Genomic DNA, 19,439 nt, shown 5'->3' with positions numbered 1-19,439 from the left:
TCTCTCCGGAACGTGACTTTCCTGAATCCTAATCAACTGTCGTTTGAAAGACTCCCACATGCCCGATGTTGATTTACTATCTAACAGCCGCACCCAATTCAAATTCTTCAACTCATGTCTAATATTAGTGGAATTTGCCATTCCCCAGATTAGCACCTTAATGCCAGGGTTACCCTCATCCCTGTCCAAATGTACCCTAAAAATTACTTTAACTCAGGCTTTAATATACTACATGGGAGGCTTACCCGACACAGACGACCCCAGAAAGAATGGGGGCTGTCCCAGAAGAGGTTCTTATACTGACTCCCGGGGGAGTGGCTAAGGCGGAGCTCTCCGTGGCCAGGTCGGGTTACCTACCAGTGACCGAACCTCTGCAGAGTTACAGTACAATACACAGTATTACAGGGCCACGTTACGCACAACTATTATATACTATGTACAATGGTAGGGAGGTACAGTGGTGTATCACCACAGGTCACTACTCCCAAAATGCTCCCCTAGTGAAACCTCAACCACTTATCCAGGCTCATTCCCCAATACTTGCTGTACCTGCTACAGGACAGCCGAATTGACAGCTCTCGTATTGTGTTGCTGATCAGGGTGAAATTTTACTCCATGCCTCCCCAGCACTGTTTCATCCATTACAAGCTTTTTTTTCTATTTCAGAGAAAGTTCAGGAAGAAATTGATCAAGTGATAGGAGCTGGAAGATGCCCCAGTACAGAGGACAGGAAACGCATGCCCTACACTGACGCGGTGATACATGAAATCCAGAGGTTTTCCAACATTGTCCCCTTGAACCTTCCTCATTCAACAACTGTGGACATGCACTTCAGAGGATATTTCATTCCAAAGGTAGGTATTTACTGTACAAGTGAGATGTAAGATTTACATTTTGTGGAATATCCTTCAAAATAAAAACAGGGGAGGCAGTGACACAGTGGTATTGTCACTGGACTAATAATCCAGAGACCCAGGCTCATGCCCTGGGGAGCGAGTTCGAATCCCACCATGGCAGATGGCGAAATTGAACTCGTGAAAACACATTAAAAGATTAAAAGTCTACTGATGACCATTTTTCGATTGTTGTAAAAACCCATCTGGTTCACTAATTTCCTTTTCAGGGAAAGAAATCTGCCATCCTTACCCGGTCTGGCCTACATGTGACTCAAGACTCACAGCATTGTGGTGACAGTTTAAAAAATGCCCTCTGAAATGGCCTCATAAACCACTTAGTTCAAAGGTGATTATGGATGGGCAATAAATGATGTCCCAGACAGCGATGTACACATCCCATGAACAAATTTTTAAAAATCAAATTTTAAAGTGCTGCAACTTGGAAATTTTCACTTTGGTTATCAGGAATTGTGTTACATTTAACAACAATATGGTGACAATTATAATCAGTTCAACACCCCCCAACCCATTCACTCTCCATTGAAGTCAGGCGCATGCACAGAGTCAGAATTGTTTTGTGTGTTTTCAGGGAATGTACGTGATTCCTCTCCTCACCTCGGTGCTGTTCGATAAAACTCAATGGAAAAAACCAAACGAGTTTGATCCGGCTCACTTCCTGGATGCTGAAGGGAGGTTTGTGAAGAACAAGGCCTTCATGCCTTTCTCTGCAGGTAATGGATGCGAGGACCATGTCTATTCCTTTCTTTTTTGTTATACATTTACACTCCTCAACATGCTAACGAGGCACTGTTGGGAACAGTTTTTAGTTGGAGCCTTTCTCTGCCACCACCACAGAGGGACAAATCTCCTTTTTCACTTCTGAGCTTCTCTCCTGACTGTTGCATGGAATGGGATCATATTCCCCACACGCCGCGCGGTTAAGGTGGTGACGGTGGCTGGTGACTTTCTGTCACCGACGAGAGTGGCAGGTTCCCACCTCATTCCTCCACCCTGTGGTTTATGGCAGAAATATCTTATTGGAGGCCGCGGCAAACCATCCAAAAGTGGCATGTCAGCAATTGAGGCGATGACCAAGTGTACTGAGCGATTCTGGCAGGGTTGTGTCAGGAGCACGGGTGCACACAGCAGCAAGCAGAGCATCCAAGGGGCGCGGTAATATTACTGGGTCGCTAGTAATCCAGAGGCCTGGACTAATGATCCAGGTACATGAGTTCAAATCATAACGTGACAGCAACAAGGATTTATATTTGATTAATAAATCTGGAATCCGGAGGAAGGAGTCCCCTCAAGATCTTATATATTTGCGTAAGACCCCTCTCTCATTCTTCGAATGGGTATCCCTACAATGCAGAAAGAGGACATTCAGTCCATTGAGTCTGCACTGACCCTCCAAAAGAACATCCTGCCTTGGCCCACTCAGTTGCCCGATATTGTAACCTATCCTGCACATCTTTGGACTCTATGAGACAATTTAGAATGGCCAATCCACCTAACCCGCACATCTTTGGACACAAAGGAACAATTTAGCATGGCCAATCCACCCAACCCACACATCTCTAGGTTGTGGGGCAGCACGGTAGCATTGTGGATAGCACAATTGCTTCACAGCTCCAGGGTCCCAGGTTCGATTCCGGCTTGGGTCACTGTCTGTGCGGAGTCTGCACATCCTCCCCGTGTGTGCGTGGGTTTCCTCCGGGTGCTCCGGTTTCCTCCCACAGTCCAAAGATGTGCAGGTTAGGTGGATTGGCCATGATAAAAATTGCCCTTAGTGTCCAAAATTGCCCTCAGTGTTGGGTGGGGTTATTGGGATATGGGGATAGGGTGGAGGTGTTGACCTTGGGTAGGGTGCTCTTTCCGGGAGCCGGTGCACTCGATGGGCCAAATGGCCTCCTTCTGCACTGTAAATTCTATGATAAACAGGAGCACCAAAGGCAACTCACCCAAGTTGATGTCAAAGATCTGCCACGAATGGCAGAATAGGCTTGAGGGGCCGAATGGACTCCCTGTTATGCTCACTGGGGAACAAGAGACATTATTGAAAATTAAATTGCCTATCATTTGCTGGCAGTGGAGACTTTTTCAGAAATAGGATGTTTTGAACTTTGTTGCCTCTGTGTGCTGACCATGGCCTGTTGTTTTTCAGGTCGGAGGGTGTGCGCCGGTGAGGCTCTGGCGAAGGCTGAGCTCTTCCTATTCTTCACCACCCTGCTGCAGAGGTTTCAGTTCTATGCCGCGCCCGGGGTAACTAACCTGGACATCACTCCACAGGTTGGAGTCATACTGACCCCAAAACCTCACCGGGTCTGCGCTGTTCTTCGCTGATGGCCAGCGTGCCAGTCCCTCAAAATATTTCACTGCTGCATTTATCGATTTTTAAAAACATGTATTTTTATTCAATGCATTCTCACACAAACGCAAAATATCAGAAGAACAACACAACAACTCAATAAACAACCACAACCCTCTTTCCCCCCCGACACCAACACCCCGTCACATCCCGCCTTCCCTACTTTAACCCCCTTTTTCCCCCCCTCCCCTTGCTGATACCTCAATCCTCTTTAAAGAAATCGATAAAAGGTTTCCACCTCCGGGTGAACCCCTCGGCCAGCCCTCGCAGAGCGAGCTTGACCTTTTCCAGCCTCAGGAATTCTGCCAAAATATCAGCCTCTCACCCCCTGGACCCCCGGGTCTAACACGCCAAACATCCCCACCTCGACTCGGAACCACCTCCACACCCAACCCCTTGGACATCCGAAAGCCCCTGCTAGAACCCCCTCAGACTTGGACACGTCCAGAACATGTGGATATGATACGCAGGACCACACCTATCCATTATCCCAGCAAAGAACCCACTCATCCGTGTCATCGTCATATGAGCCCTATGCACCATCTTAAACTGGATGAGACTTAACATCGCATACGATGAGGATGCGTTCACCTTCCGCAAGGCCTCTGCCCAGGTCACATCCCCCAACTCCCCTCTAAGCTCCTCCTCCCATTTATGCTTAATATCCCCCACCAAGACTCCCTCCTATTCCATCAATTCCTTCTCGATATCCGACACCTTCCCCTCCCCTATTTCGTTTTTTAAAAAATCTTTTTATCTCCTCATTTTCAACTTGTTCATCAATAAACAACCAAAGAAAAAAACACACAAAAACAAATACAATTACAATCCCCGCACACAAACTGCACCCCGCTCAATATAGAGACCAAGACATCCACCCATACATTCCAGGTAAAAATGCAAATTAACAATCAATCTGTAAACAGTGTGTGATGAATGATATCTGTATACATATGTAACTTTAATGCGTAGGCCCCTTTAAGACCGGGTTTGGAACCCTGGGCGACTCCGCCTCCGGCTCCGCCCCCAGGAAGCTGTTTCTAAGGTTACGTTCAGTAGGCAGCGTGCAGTGAGCACACTTCTCGGCAGCTGTCTGGTTCTCTGCTTATTAAAGCCTTTGTATTATCGACCTCCTCTCCTGAGTCGTAATTGAGGGTATCTCAATTTAATAACCAGACTACATCATGATGGACAGCGGTCTAAAGCTGGAGAAGCTCAATTTGGACGCTCGGTCGCCGGAGGCCACTGAAATTTTTAAATACTGGCTCCGGTGCTTTGAGGCCTATCTGAATTCCTCAGAGACTGAAGTTGACGGACCTCGCAAGCTGAGCTTACTACATACCCGGGTGGTCCACCGACTATCCTCCGTGATTGAGAAAGCTACGACGTACGAAACGGCGGTTGAAATCCTACGGAAGCGCTTCGTAAAGCCGATAAACGAGGTACAGGCCAGACATTTGCTCTGGACCTGCCGCCAGCGCACCGGGGAAACGCTAGACGAATACTTGGAGAGACTCACCGCGCTCACCAGGAACTGCGACCATAAAGAGGTGACGGCAGAGGTCCACAGGAACTTACATCTTCGTGATGCTTTCGTGTCCGGTATCCGATCCACGTACATCCGGCAGCGGCTCCTAGAAGACGGAGCGAAGGACCTCCAAGGCACGGTAACGCTCGCCTCTTCCCTGGAAGCGGCCCACCATAATCTCTCCACGTACTCCGCGGACCTTGCGAACCCCTCTCGATCCCCTCCAGACTCGGCCACGCTTCAGGCCTGCGCTGCGCGGTGACCCACTCACACCGGGGGCCCCCAATGCTATTTCTGTGGGCAAGGCCAGCATTCACACCAGCGTTGCCCGGCCCGCTCCCCTATCTGTGGCGAATGCGGAAAGAAGGGGCACTTCGCGAAGGTCTGCCTGGCTGGGCCCAAAGGCCAGAAACAAAAGTCCCATTGGGCCCAGAAATCGAACTCCCGGGACCACAGGCCCCGCAATGCGGCCGCGCGGCGGTCGGACATGCCTACTTCCGACGCGTCATCGGCCTCGTGTGAGTCATGGGGGGCGGTCATCTTGGTGACGCCCATCTTCAAAACTCAAAACGTGCGACCGACGGCGGCGGCGGCCATTTTGCGAGTCCGATTCAAGCGAGGAACTCACCCCCCCCACTATCAACTCATGGGTATCCAGATCTGGGACGGCACCCAGCACCCTCTTCACAAACCCCGCATCATCCCAGTTGGCGCCATATACCCTCACCAACCAATCTTCCCTGTAGCCTCCCTGTCACCATCACGTCCCTGACCCCTGGTCCACCACCACTTTCTCCGTATGAAACTTCACCCGCTTGCCTACCAATACCGCAACCATATCGGCCTCCACCGTCTTGAAGTAGAAGTCCTCGGATTGTAGGTCACCCTCAGCTTCGCCGGGTAGACTACGCCAAACCTCATGCCTTTATTATTGAGTGCCACCTTCACCCGTCCAAAGGCCGCCCACCTTCTCGCGGGTAAGACAGCCAAGTCTTGGTTTATCCGAACACCAAGGCCTTCCCACTTCACCTCGCGCCTTTGCTTCGGCCAACTCAGGTCCTTCTCCTTGACATGAAACTTATGATAGCAGATTATAACTGCCCTTGGTGACTCGTTTGCTTTCGGCTTGGACCTGAGTGACCAATGTCCCCTGTCCTGCTCATATCGGGAAGGTTCTTCCCCCTCCCCAAGAGCTCTTCGCGAAGTACTCAGTTGGACTCGGACACTCCACCCCCTTAGGCAGGCCCACTATTCCTACGTTCTGCAGCCTCGACCTGTTCTCAAGATCCTCCATCGTGCCTCTGAGCCCTTTATTAGCCTCCGCCACCCTCCACAGTTCCTCAACCATCAAGGTGAACTGGTCAATCTGCTTCGACAGAGGTTTAGAACACAGAACATAGAACAATACAGCGCAGTACAGGCCCTTCGGCCCACGATGTTGCACCGAAACAAAAAGCCATCTAACCTACACTATGCCATTATCATCCATATGCTTATCCAATAAACTTTTAAATGCCCTCAATGTTGCCGAGTTCACTACTGTTGCATGTAGGGCATTCCATGGCCTCACCACTCTTTGCGTAAAGAACCTACCTCTGACCTCTGTCCTATATCTATTACCCCTCAGTTTAAAGCTATGTCCCCTCGTGCTAGCCATTTCCATCCGTCGGAGAAGACTCTCACTGTCCACCCTATCTAACCCCCTGATCATTTTGTATGCCTCTATTAAGTCTCCTCTTAACCTTCTTCTCTCCAACGAAAACAACCTCAAGTCCATCAGCCTTTCCTCATAAGGTTTTCCCTCCATTCTAGGCAACATCCTGGTAAATCTCCTCTGCACCCGCTCCAAAGCTTCCACGTCCTTCCTATAATGCGGTGACCAGAACTATACGCAATTCTCCAAATGCAGCCGTACCAGAGTTTTGTACAGCTGCAACATGACCTCATGACTCTGGAACTCAATCCCTCTACCAATAAAGGCCAACACTCATTAGGCCTTCTTCACAACCCTATCAACCTGGGTGGCAACTTTCAGGGATCTATGTACATGGACACCTAGATCCCTCTGCTCATCCACACTTCCAAGAACTTTACCATTAGCCAAATATTCCGCATTCCTGTTATTCCTTCCAAAGTGAATCACCTCACACTTCTCTACATTAAACTCCATTTGCCACCTCTCAGCCCAGCTCTGCAGCTTATCTATGTCCCTCTGTAACCTGCTACATCCTTCCGCACTGTTGACAACACCACCGACTTTAGTGTCGTCCGCAAATTTACTCACCCACCCTTCTGCGCCCTCCTCTAGGTCATTGATAAAAATGACAAACAGCAACGGCCCCAGAACAGATCTTTGTGGTACGCCACTTGTAACTGAACTCCATTCTGAACATTTCCCATCAACCACCACCCTCTGTCTCCTTTCAGCTAGCCAATTTCTGATCCACATCTCTAAATCACCCTCAATCCCCAGCCTCCGTATTTTCTGCAATAGCCTACCATGGGGAACCTTATCAAACGCTTTACTGAAATCCATATACACCACATCAACTGCTCTACCCTCGTCTACCTGTTCAGTCACCTTCTCAAAGAATTCTATAAGGTTTATGAGGCATGACCTACCCTTCACAAAGCCATGTTGACTATCCCTGATCATATTATTCCTATCTAGATGATTATAAATCTTGTCTCTTATAATCCCCTCCAAGACTTTACCCACAACAGACGTGAGGCTCACCGGTCTATAGTTGCCTGGGTTGTCTCTACTCCTCTTTTTGAACAAAGGGACCACATTTGCTAACCTCCAGTCCTCTGGCACTATTCCTGTAGCCAATGATGACATCAAAATCAAAGCCAAAGGCCCAGCAATCTCTTCCCTGGCCTCCCAGAGAATCCTAGGATAAATCCCATCAGGCCCCGGGGACTTATCTATTTTCAGCCTGTCCAGAATTACCAACACCTCTTCCCTACGTACTTCAATGTCATCTATTCTAATAGCCTGGGTCTCAGCATTCTCCTCCACAACATTATCATTTTCCTGAGTGAATACTGACGAAAAATATTCATTTAGTATCTCGCCTATCTCTTCAGACTCCACACACAACTTCTCACCCCAGTCCTTGACTGGCCCTACTCTTACCCTAGTCATTCTTTTATTCCTGACATACCTATAGAAAGCTTTTGGGTTTTCCTTGATCCTACCTGCCAAATACTTCTCATGTCCCCTCCTTGCTCGTCTTAGCTCTCTCTTTAGATCCTTCCTCGCTACCTTGTAACTATCCATCGCCCCAACTGAAACTTCACACCTCATCTTCACATAGGCCTCCTTCTTCCTCTTAACAAGAGATTCCACTTCTTTGGTAAACCACGGTTCCCTAGCTCGACGCTTTCCTCCCTGCCTGACCGGTACGTACTTATCCAGAACACGCAGTAGCTGGTCCTTGAACAAGCTCCACTTATCCAGTGTGCCCAACACTTGCAGCCTACTTCGCCAACCTATCCCCCCAAGTCATTTCTAATGGCATCATAATTGCCCTTCCCCCAGCTATAACTCTTGCCCTGCGGTGTATACTTATCTCTTTCCATCACTAACGTAAACGTCACCGAATTGTGGTCACTGTCCCCAAAGTGCTCTCCTACCTCCAAATCCAATACCTGGCCTGGTTCATTACCCAAAACCAAATCCAAAGTGGCCTCGCCTCTTGTTGGCCTGTCAACATATTGTGTCAGGAAACCCTCCTGCACACATTGTACAAAAAAACGACCCATCTAATGTACTCGAACTATATCTTTTCCAGTCAATATTTGGAAAGTTAAAGTCTCCCATAATAACTACCCTGTTACTTTCGCTCCTATCCAGAATCATCTTCGCCATCCTTTCCTCTACATCCCTAGAACTATTTGGAGGCCTATAGAAAACTCCCAACAGGGTGACCTCTCCTTTCCTGTTTCTAACCTCAGCCCACACTACCTCGGAAGAAAAGTCCCCATCCAGCACCCTCTCCGCCACCGTAATACTGCTCTTGACAAGCAGCGCCACACCTCCCCCTCTTTTGCCTCCTTCTCTGAGCTTACTAAAACACCTAAACCCCGGAACCTGCAACATCCATTCCTGTCCCTGCTCTATCCATGTCTCCGAAATGGCCACAACATCGAAGTCCCAGGTGCCAACCCATGCTGTCAGTTCCCCTACCTTATTTTGTATACTCCTGGCATTGAAGTAGACACACTTCAAACCACCTACCTGAACACTGGCCCCCTCTTGCGACGTCAAATCTGTGCTCCTGACCTCTGTACTCTCATTCTCCCGTACCCTAAAACTACAATCCAGGTTCCCATGCGATTGAACACATGGACATGTTATTTCGCGATGCGTTCGTGGCTGGTATGAACTCTCCCCAAATCCGCCAAAGACTTTTAGAAAAAGAGTCGCTAGGACTCTCAGAGGCACGGGCCCTCGCAGCCTCACTAGATGTGGCCGCGCGAAATGCCCGCGCGTACGGCCCCGACTGCGCGGCAGCCCCTTGGGCTCCGTGAACCCCCGTCGCGACAAACCCCCCCCACCCCACAGGCTTGCGCGGTTCAGACGCCAAGTCGTCCCGGGGGAGCCCGCTGCTATTTCTGCGGCCAGGCGAAACACCCCCGGCAGCGCTGCCCGGCCCGCGCAGCGATTTGCAAGAGCTGCGGGAAAAAGGGCCATTTCGCGGCTGTGTGCTGGTCCCGGGAGGTCGCCGCTGTCCCCGGAGAAGAAGGAGTCCTGCGCGTTTCTAACGCTCCCCAACCCCCCCAGCGCCCATGTACGACCCGCAAGCGCAGCCATTTTGGGTCCGGCCACCGCTGTCCCCGGAGAACAAGGAGTCCTGCGCATTTCAAACGCTCCCCAACCCCCCCAGCGCCCCATGTGCGACACGCAGGCGCCGCCATTTTGGGTCCCGGCCACCACGAGGGGAGGAGGGGCGACACCATCTTGGGACCCCCCAGCCCTGTGCGACGCATGGGGGCAGCCATTTTGTCCACCCCCGCCGCCATCTTGTGACCCCCAGCAATGTGCGATGCATGGGGGTGGCCATTTTGTTCACCCCCGCCGCCATCTTGGACGGCAACAATGGACCCCAGCATCGACGGCTCCACGAGGTTCGTGGAAGACGCTGAAGCACTACGACCATGTCTGGCCTCAATGACGCTGGACCAAGCACGGCCCCGGACGCTCCAGACGACGACAACAACGGTGCTGATCAACGGGCACGAGACACCATGCCTGGTCAACTCCGAGAGCACAGAAAGCTTCATCCACCCTGACACGGTAAGACGCTGTTTTTTGACCATCCGTCCCAGTGCGCAAAAGATTTCCCTAGCTGCAGGATCCCACTCCGTACAGATCAAAGGCTTCTGCATAGTGACCCTAACGGTGCAAGGGAGGGAGTTTAAAAACTACAGGCTCTACGTCCTTCCCCAACTCTGCGCTCCCACATTACTGGGATTAGACTTCCTGTGCAATCTGCAGAGCCTAACCTTCCAATTTGGCGGCCCAATACCCCCACTCACTATCTGCGGCCTCGCAACCCTCAAGGTTGAGCCCCCATCCTTGTTTGCAAACCTCACCCCGGATTGCAAAGCCGTCGCCACTAGGAGCAGACGGTACAGCGCCCAGGACCGGGCTACTGTCTACTAGTCCAGCGGCTACTGAAGGAAGGCATAATCCAGGCCAGCAATAGTCCCTGAGGAGCACAGGTGGTAGTAGTAAAGACAGGGGAGAAGCAAAGGATGGTCATAGACTATAGCCAGACCATCAACAGGTACACACAGCTAGATGCGTACCCTCTCCCCCGCATATCCGACATGGTCAATCGGATTGCCCAATATAAGGTCTTCTCCACCGTAGACCTCAAGTCCGCCTACCATCAGCTCCCCATCCGCCCAAGTGACCGCAAGTACACAGCCTTCGAGGCAGACGGGCGATTATACCACTTCCTAAGGGTCCCATTTGGCGTCACAAACGGGGTCTCGGTCATCCAACGAGAGATGGACCGAATGGTTGATCAACACGGGTTGCAGGCCACGTTCCCGTATCTCGACAACGTAACCATCTGCGGCAACGATCAGCAGGACCACGACGCCAACCTCCAAAAATTCCTCCAGACCGCTAAAGCCTTGAACCTCACATACAACGAGGACAAGTGCGTTTTTAGCACAAACCGGCTAGCCATCTTGGGATATGTAGTGCGCAATGGGATAATAGGCCCCGACCCCGAACGTATGCGCCCCCTCATGGAATTTCCCCTCCCGCACTGCTCAAAAGCCCTAAAACGCTGCCTGGGGTTCATTTCATATTACGCCCAGTGGGTCCCCCAGTACGCAGACAAGGCCCGCCCCCTAATACAGACCACAACCTTCCCCCTGTCGACAGAGGCTTGCCAGGCCTTCAGCCGCATCAAAGCGGATATCGCAAAGGCCACGATGCGCGCCATCGACGAGTCCCTCCCCTTCCAGGTCGAGAGCGACGCCTCCGATGTAGCTCTAGCGGCCACCCTTAACCAAGCGGGCAGACCCGTGGCCTTTTTCTCCTGAACCCTCCACGCCTCAGAAATCCGCCACTCCTCAGTGGAAAAGGAAGCCCACGCCATAGTGGAAGTTGTGCGACATTGGAGGCATTACCTTGCCGGCAGGAGATTCACTCTCCTCACTGACCAGCGGTCAGTAGCCTTCATGTTCGATAATGCACAGCGGGACAAAATTAAAAATGACAAGATCCTAAGGTGGAGGATCGAGCTCTCCACCTTCAACTATGAGATCTTGTACCGTCCCGGAAAGCTGAACGAGCCGTCCGATGCCCTATCCCGCGGCACATGTGCCAACGCACAAATTAACCGTCTCCAAACCCTCCACGAGGACCTCTGCCACCCGGGGGTCACTCGGTTCTACCATTTTATAAAGTCCCGCAACCTCCCCTACTCCGTGGAGGAGGTCCGTACAGTCACAAGGAACTGCCACATCTGCGCAGAGTGCAAACCGCATTTTTTCAGGCCGGATAGTGCGCACCTGATCAAGGCCTCCCGCCCCTTTGAACGCCTCAGCCTGGATTTCAAAGGGCCCCTCCCCTCCACCGACCGCAACACATACTTCCTGAACGTGGTGGACGAGTGCTCCCGTTTCCCCTTCGCCATCCCCTGCCCTGACATGACAGCGGCCACAGTCATTAAAGCCCTTAACACCATATTCACAATGTTCGGTTGCCCCGCATACGTCCATAGCGACAGGGGGTCCTCCTTCATGAGTGACGAGTTGCGCCAGTTCCTGCTCAGCAAGGTATAGCCTCGAGCAGGACGACCAGCTACAACCCCCGGGGGAACGGGCAAGTAGAGAGGGAGAACGGCACGGTCTGGAAGACCGTCCTACTGGCCCTACGGTCCAGGGATCTCTCAGTTTCACGGTGGCAGGAGGTCCTCCCGGACGCTCTCCACTCCATCCGGTCGCTGCTGTGTACCACCACTAACCAAACGCCTCATGAGCGCCTCCTTGTCTTCCCCAGGAAGTCCTCCTCTGGAACGTCGCTGCCGACCTGGCTGGCGGCCCCAGGACCCATCTTGCTCCGGAAACATGTGCGGGCGCAAAAGTCGGACCCGTTGGTCGAGAGGGTTCACCTCCTCCACGCGAACCCGCAGTACGCCTACGTGGAGTACCCTGACGGCCGACAGGACACGGTCTCCCTGCGAGATCTGGCGCCTGCAGGCAACACGCACACCCCCTCGACACCAATCACCCCCTCCCTGCCACCGGCGCACCCCGCGACCGCCCCCTTCCCAGGAGGATCGGTCCTCCTCCCAGGTCCGACCAGAAGTGAAGCTGAAGCAGAAACCGTAAAGCTCCCGGAGACGACAACACTGGAACAAGCACCACCACCACCGGGGCTGAGGCGATCGACAAGGACGACCAGACCGCCCGACCGACTCGTGGCATCGGTGTAACACTAGAATGCTGTGGACTTTAACGAGAATTCTTTTTCCTTTTTCCCTCTTACGATTACTGTAAATAGTTCAAAACAAAAAACCCTGTACATAGCCCAGTGTAGGGCACTGTGATGACATGCAAAAGTTTTTTCCTCCCAGGACCAGCATTGTAAACCCCTACCACCATGCGAAGCACCACCCCGCCGGGTTAATTTTAACAAGGGGTGAATGTGGTAGTATGCATTATGGGTCACGTGGGACTCTGAAGCCGTGATGTCATTGGCTGACAGATCCCGGGTCCTGGTTGGCTGTTGATCTCTAGCTCCGCCCTGAAGGCGGAATATAAGTACCAGGAGTTCTCCCCCGCAGGCCAGTCTGTTGCTGAACTGCGGGGAACAAGTCACGCTTAATAAAGCCTCATCGACTTCATCTCTATTCGTCTCTCGTGAGTCTTTGTGCGCTACATGGATACTCTGAATTCATAAAAAAAGATACTTAATGCAGGTTAAAAGTCTGCATAGAAGAAGAACTGTAGAGTTCCAACAATACAGAAGGAAACCATTTGGCCCATCATGTCTGCACCAGCCCTCTGAAAGAGCACCTAGGCCCTAGGCCTCTCCCCGTAACCCCATAACCCCTCATCTTTGGGCAATAAGGGGCAATTTAGCAAGGCCAATCCATCCAAACTGCATATCTTTGGGCAATAAGGGGCAATTTAGCATGGCCAATCCACCCAAACTGCACATCTTTGGGCTGGTTCCTGTATTATCGAAAAACGATTTTGCCGCCACTGCTGGAAATGCGAGTCACTCTACCTGTTGGTATTTCATGATTAATGCCTCGCTGAAAGACTGGATGCTGTCCTCACTCAAGGTTTCTTTGGCCGCTTTGAAGAAATCATTAAAGATGCCATATATCTTGTCTCGATTTTCCATGATTTTCCTGTGACCCGGAATCAGGAATCCCAGAAATGGGTAAGCATTGTACAGCTGCATTGGAGGAAAGAAAGACAGCAAGTTCAAGTCTTCAGTTAATTAGTGGGTTTTGCTCATGTTCAATGCACGGAGCAGGTGACTTTCAGTGAGGTTAGTTGGGAGCCATCGGATCGGCTGGCCGTCAGGCCCCTCACAACCAAATTTCCTTTCCATCGAAGGCATTTGTAACCTTTGGCAAAATGTAGAACGACTGGCCTAACTGATAGCACCTGTTTTACACTGACACCAGCAATCTGACAGGAGGTAAAATGGGACCCACCACATTTCTATAGAAAAAGCAAAATACTGCAGATGCTGGAAATCAGAAATAAAAACAGAAGATGCTGGAAAAACTCAGCAGGTCTGGCAGCATCTGTGGTGAGAGAGGGAGTTATTGTTTCGAGTCCGAATGGCTTCTTCAGAGCTACAGAGAGGGAGAATCCTGATGGATTTTATACTGTACAAGAGGAGGTAGAGTGGGTGGAGCAGATTAGAAGGTCAGTGATAGGTGGTCGCTCAGGAGAAATTGCAACAAACATGTGCCGGGCACAGGTCAGAGGAAGTGTTAATGGCAGTGTGAAGGACTAGAGGAGGTACTGACAGTGGCATAAAAGGTAAGATAACAAACTGTGTTAATGGGAGGTGAAAGGTCAGTGCTCAACAGAAGAAAATCTTCAGAACAAGTGACAGATGTTCCAGTGAGGGTAGTGGGGGTGTGAGGGAAGGTTGTGTTAGGACAACATTTTCTTTTGGATCGAAAAAAAGGAATCAAAATGGAGGAGAGAGGTCACCATATTGCTACCAGGCAGGGTGTGTTAAAATGGAGCAAAATTATTACAACGGGTAAGTGGCATGTTTCAGAATCCTAGTACGTTCCATCCATTAACTTCATCAAGAACGGCAATAGCATCTGAATTGAATTTCTGTTAAGAGTTTTTCTACGAGGAAGGGGTCACAGCTAAAAACGGTTATTATGGTGCAAATCATAGTCGTTTTCTTTCTCTCCCTGGCTTAGACTGAAACCCGGGGACAAATATCAGAGTGAAGTCTTGTGAAAGTGACCTTGGTCTCAGAGACGGGCCGCAATTCTCTGGACGTTGAGATTCACTTTTCCCACTGGCAGCTCACCCCTATCGCAGGTTTCCCGGCGGCAAGGGAGGTGTTGGGCTTCATTGGGAAATCCCATTGACAAGCGACGGGAAGAGAGAATCCCGCCACCTGCAAATTGCATGTGATGCACGATCAATAACTATTAAAACGAGGTTGCAGCATAACTGAAGGCTTTAATAGACTAGAACTGTTCCCCAGCAGCTCAGGTACAGAATGAGGGCTGCTGGGACGGCACTGGTTCTTATACCCTGCCTATCAGGGCAGAGCTACATACTATACAGCCAATGGTAAACCCCTAGGTTTAACCAATGGAACTTCAGCCTCTCGTGTACTGCAATACCTGATAATACCACATTCACCCCCTGTTAAAAAAGAGTCCGGTGGGGGTGGTGGTCATACATTCAACATGGTATGATCAGATATGGAGGTACCGTGATACCTCCTCACAGTGTTTAGAGGATATTTACAGTCATGGCAGATATATACAGTCAGTGTTTATTATTTACAGTTACAGATCGGTTAAGATGAAGCAATCAGTCGGTCGGGTGCCCTGGTCGTCCTCTAGGATCGTCTGAGCCTCGGTGGTGATTCCGGTGGGGGTCCGGGCGTCTGCGACTCCGGGAGCGTGGCTTCGGCCTCCATGGCAGCTTTGTCACCCCTAGACGGCGCTGGTGGGGAAAACGGTTGACCTGGGAGGGGGGCGCCAGGAGGGGGCGTTGGTGGGTGGGAGGACCTAGGCAGGGGCGGCGAGAGGACTGACCCTCCTGTGAGGTGCTGTGGTGGGGTGGGGGGGGGGTGTTTGGGGTGCGCGTGAGGTTCCGGCGGGCGCAGGGTCCTGTAGGGAGACCGTATCTTGTCGGCCGTCAGGGAACGCCATGTAGGCGTACTAGGGGTTAGCGTGCAGCAGATGGACCCTCTCGACCAACGGGTCCGACTTGTGCGCCCGCACGTGTTTTCGGAGCAGGATGGGTCCGGGTGCTGCCAGCCAGGTCGGGAGCGAGGTCCCAGAGGAGGACTTCCTGGGGAAGACAAGGAGATGTTTGTGAGGTGTCTGGTTGGTGGTTGTACAAAGCAGTGACCGGATGGCGTGGAGGGCCTCCGGGAGGACTTCTTGCCAGCGGGAGACTGGGAGGTTCCTGGACCGTAGGGCAGTCTTCCAGACCGTTCCGTTCTCCCTCTCTACCTGCCCATTTCCACGGGGGTTGTAACTGGTCGTCCTGCTTGAGGCGATGCCCTTGCTGAGCAGGAATTGACGCAGTTCGTCGCTCATAAAGGAGGACCCCCTATCACTGTGTAGGTACGCGGGGAAACCGAACAGTGCAAAGATACCATGGAGGGCCTTGTTGACGGTGGTTGCGGTCATGTCTGGGCAGGAGATGGCGAATGGGAACGTCAATCACGTTCAGTAAATACGTGTTGCGGTCGGTGGAGGGGAGGGGGCCTTTGAAATCCATGCTGAGGTGTTCAAAGGGACGGGAAGCCTTTATCAGGTGCGCCCTCTCTGGCCGGTGAAGTGCGGTTTGCACTCCGCGTAGACTTGGCAGTCCCTGGTGGCTGTCCTGGCCTCCTCGATGGAGTAGGGCAAGTTGCGGGTCTTAACAAAGTGGAAAAAGCGAGTGACCCCCGGGTGGCAGAGGTCCTCGTGGAGGGCTCGGAGGTGGTCCACTTGTGCGGTGGCACATGTCCACAGGACAGGGTGTCAGGAGGCTCGTTTGGCTTCCCGGGATGATACAAGATCACCTAGTTGTAGGTGGAGAGTTCTATCCTCCACCGCAAGATCTTGTCGTTTTTTATCTTGCCCCACTGTGCATTATCGAACATGAACGCCACCGACCGTTGGTCAGTGAGGAGAGTGAATCTCCTGCCAGCCAGGTAATGCCTCCAATGTCGCACAGCTTCTACTATGGCTTGGGCCTCCTTTTCGACTGAGGAATGGCGGATTTCGGAAGCATGGAGGGTATGAGAGAAGAAGGCCACGGGTCTGCCCGCTTGGTTGAGGGTGGCCGCCAGAGCTACGTCGGACGCATCGCTCTCGACCTGGAAAGGGAGGGACTCGTCGATGGTGTGCATTGTGGCCTTTGCAATGTCTGCTTTGATGCGGCTGAGGCCTGGCGGGCCTCCATCGACAGGGGGAAGGTTGTGGACTGGATCAGGGGATGGGCTTTGTCTGTGTAGTTTGGGACCCACTGGGCGTAGTAACTAAAAAAACCGAGGCAGCACTTCAGGGTCTTGGGGCAGTGAGGGAGGGGGAACTCCATGAGGGGGCACATGCATTCAGGGTCGGGGCCTATAACTCCATTTCGCACTACTTAGCTGAGAATGGCTAGACGGTCGGTGCTAAACACGCATTTATCCTTATTGTACTTTAAGTTAAGGATTTTAGCGGTCTGGAGAAATTTTCGGAGGTTGGTGACGTGGTCCTGCTGGCCATGGCCGCAGGTGGTGACGTTATCAAGATACGGAAACGTTGCGCGTAAGCTGTACCAGTCCACCATTCGGTCCATCTCGCGTTGGAAGACCGAGACCCCGTTAGTGACACCGAAGGGAACCCTTAAAAAATGATAGAGCCGCCCATCTGCCTCGAAGGCAGTGTATTTGCGGCCACTAGTGCGGAGGAGTAGCTGGTGGTAGGCGGACTTGAGATCCACCGTGGAGAAGACCTTATAATTCGCGATCCTGTTTACCAGGTCGGATATGTGGGGGAGAGGGTACGCGTCCAGCTGCATAAACCTGTTGATGGTCTGACTGTAGTCAATGACCATCCTATGTTTCTCCCTGGTCTTTACCACCACTACTTGGGCTCTCCAGGGGCTGTTACTGGCTTCAATGACTCCTTCCCTCAGTAGCCTTTGGACCTCTGACCTAATGAAGGTCCAGTCCTGGGCACTGTACCATCTGCTCCTGGTGGCAATGGGTTTGCAATCCGGGGTGAGGTTCGCAAACAGGGAAGGCGGGTCGACCTTAAGGGTCGCAAGGCCGCAGACAGTAAGGGGGCGTATAGGGCCGCCAAATTTGAAGGGTCAGACTTTTCAAGTTGCATTGGAAATCCAACCCCAGGAGTGTAGCCGCGCAGAGGTGCGGAAGGACATAAAGGCAGAAATTGTTGAATTTCCACCCTTGGACAGTGAGGTTTGCTAGGCAGAACCCCTTTATCTCCACTGAGTGGGAACCGGAGGCCAGGGAGATTCTTTGATTTACAGGGTGGGTAAAAAGTGAACAGTGCCTTACCGTGTCGGGGTGTATAAAGCTCTCCGTGCTCCCAGAGTCGATCAGGCAGGACGTCTCGTGGCCGTTGATGAAGACCGTCGTCGTTGCCGTTGAGTGTGTTTGAGGCCGATTTTGGTCCAGAGTCACCGAGGCCAGACGCAGGAGTTGTGAATTTTGATCGGGCAGTGTGTAGTCGGCCGGGCTGGGGTCCTGGGGCCCCATCCAAGATGGCGTCTCCCATGGGTCGCACATGGTGGTCTCAGATGGACAAAATGGCGGCGCCCATCCGTCCACCGTGGTGTCCGGGGAACAAGGTGGCGGCGCCCGGGGGCCACACGTGGCCCGAGGATACGGGGGTGGCGGTGACTGCTGGCCGCCTGGGGCCTGAGGAAATGTTCGCAGTGGCAGTCCGGAGTCGTCGCTGGAGACCGCGGCCACCGCTCATGCCTTGCAGACCCCCACAAAATGGCCCTTCTTGCCGCACCCTTTGCAGGTGGATGTGCGGGCCGGGCAGCGCAGGCGGGGGTGCTTTGCCTGCCCGCAGAAGAAACAGCGGGGCCCGTCGGAGCTGGCGGGCCGCCTTACAGCGCAGGCCTGCGGGGACATGGGAAAGTCTGTGGGGCTGCCGCTGCGGGATTCCACCCTGCCCAGGGGGCCACCGCGCGGTCGGGCACATAAGATTGTGCGTTCCTGGAGGCAACGTCCATGGACCCTGCCAGGGCCCGTGCCTCTCTAAGTCACAGTGTGTCTTTCTCTAAAAGACGCTGGCGGATCTCTGAGGAGCTCATACCTGCTACGAAGGCATCCCGGACTAGGAGTTCCGTGTGCTCGCTCGCCGCAACTTGTGGGCAGCCACAGCTTCTGCCCAGCACCAGCCGTGCACGGTAGAACTCCTCCAACGATTCCCCGGGGCTTTGTCGTCTCCTTGCAAGCAGGGGACATGCGTAGACCTGATTTACCGGGCGGATATAATGTCCTTTTAAAAGTTCGATTGCGGCATCAAAGTCTTCCGCCTCCTCGATGAGGGTGTAGATCCCAGGGCTTACCCTTGAGTGCAGGAGATGCAGTTTCTGCTCCCCCGAGGGGGTGCCTCCAGCCGTCTCGAGGTAGCCTTTAAAACACGCCAGCCAGTGCTTGAAAATCACCGCTGAGTTTGCCGCGTGGGGACTGAATTGCAGACACTCCGGCTTGATTCGGAGATCCATCCTTTCAACTTAACTATTAAAACGAGGTTGGAGTAACTGAAGGCTTTAATAGACTAGAACTGTTCCCCAGCAGCTCAGGTACAGAATGAGGGCTGCTGGGACGGCACTGGTTCTTATACACCGCCTATCAGGGCGGAGCTACATACTATACAGCCAATGGTAAACCCCTAGGTTTAACCAATGGAACTTCAGCCTCTCGGGTACT

The 19,439-nt window shown here is 52.3% G+C and overlaps 1 protein-coding gene and 1 pseudogene across 1 annotated transcript in view; one reads left to right on the top strand and one right to left on the bottom strand.

The window, feature by feature from the left end:
- Window positions 1-13,167, top strand: part of LOC140390275 (cytochrome P450 2K1-like) — a 62,689-nt gene extending 49,522 nt beyond the window's left edge. Inside the window, exons 7-9 of the mRNA XM_072475299.1 lie at window positions 667-854; window positions 1,486-1,627; window positions 3,061-13,167. Coding sequence (XP_072331400.1) covers window positions 667-854; window positions 1,486-1,627; window positions 3,061-3,239 — 509 coding nt within the window. The 3' untranslated portion in view covers window positions 3,240-13,167. The remainder of the gene's footprint in view (window positions 1-666; window positions 855-1,485; window positions 1,628-3,060) is intronic.
- The window catches only part of LOC140390278 (cytochrome P450 2K1-like), a 166,446-nt pseudogene that overhangs the window by 127,431 nt on the left and 19,576 nt on the right, over window positions 1-19,439 (bottom strand).

The sequence above is a fragment of the Scyliorhinus torazame genome, chromosome 14, assembly GCF_047496885.1.
Source record: "Scyliorhinus torazame isolate Kashiwa2021f chromosome 14, sScyTor2.1, whole genome shotgun sequence".
NCBI classification, from domain to species: Eukaryota; Metazoa; Chordata; class Chondrichthyes; order Carcharhiniformes; family Scyliorhinidae; genus Scyliorhinus; species Scyliorhinus torazame.
Note: the sequence above shows the minus strand (reverse complement) of the source record. Positions and strands in the feature narration are given on the sequence as shown.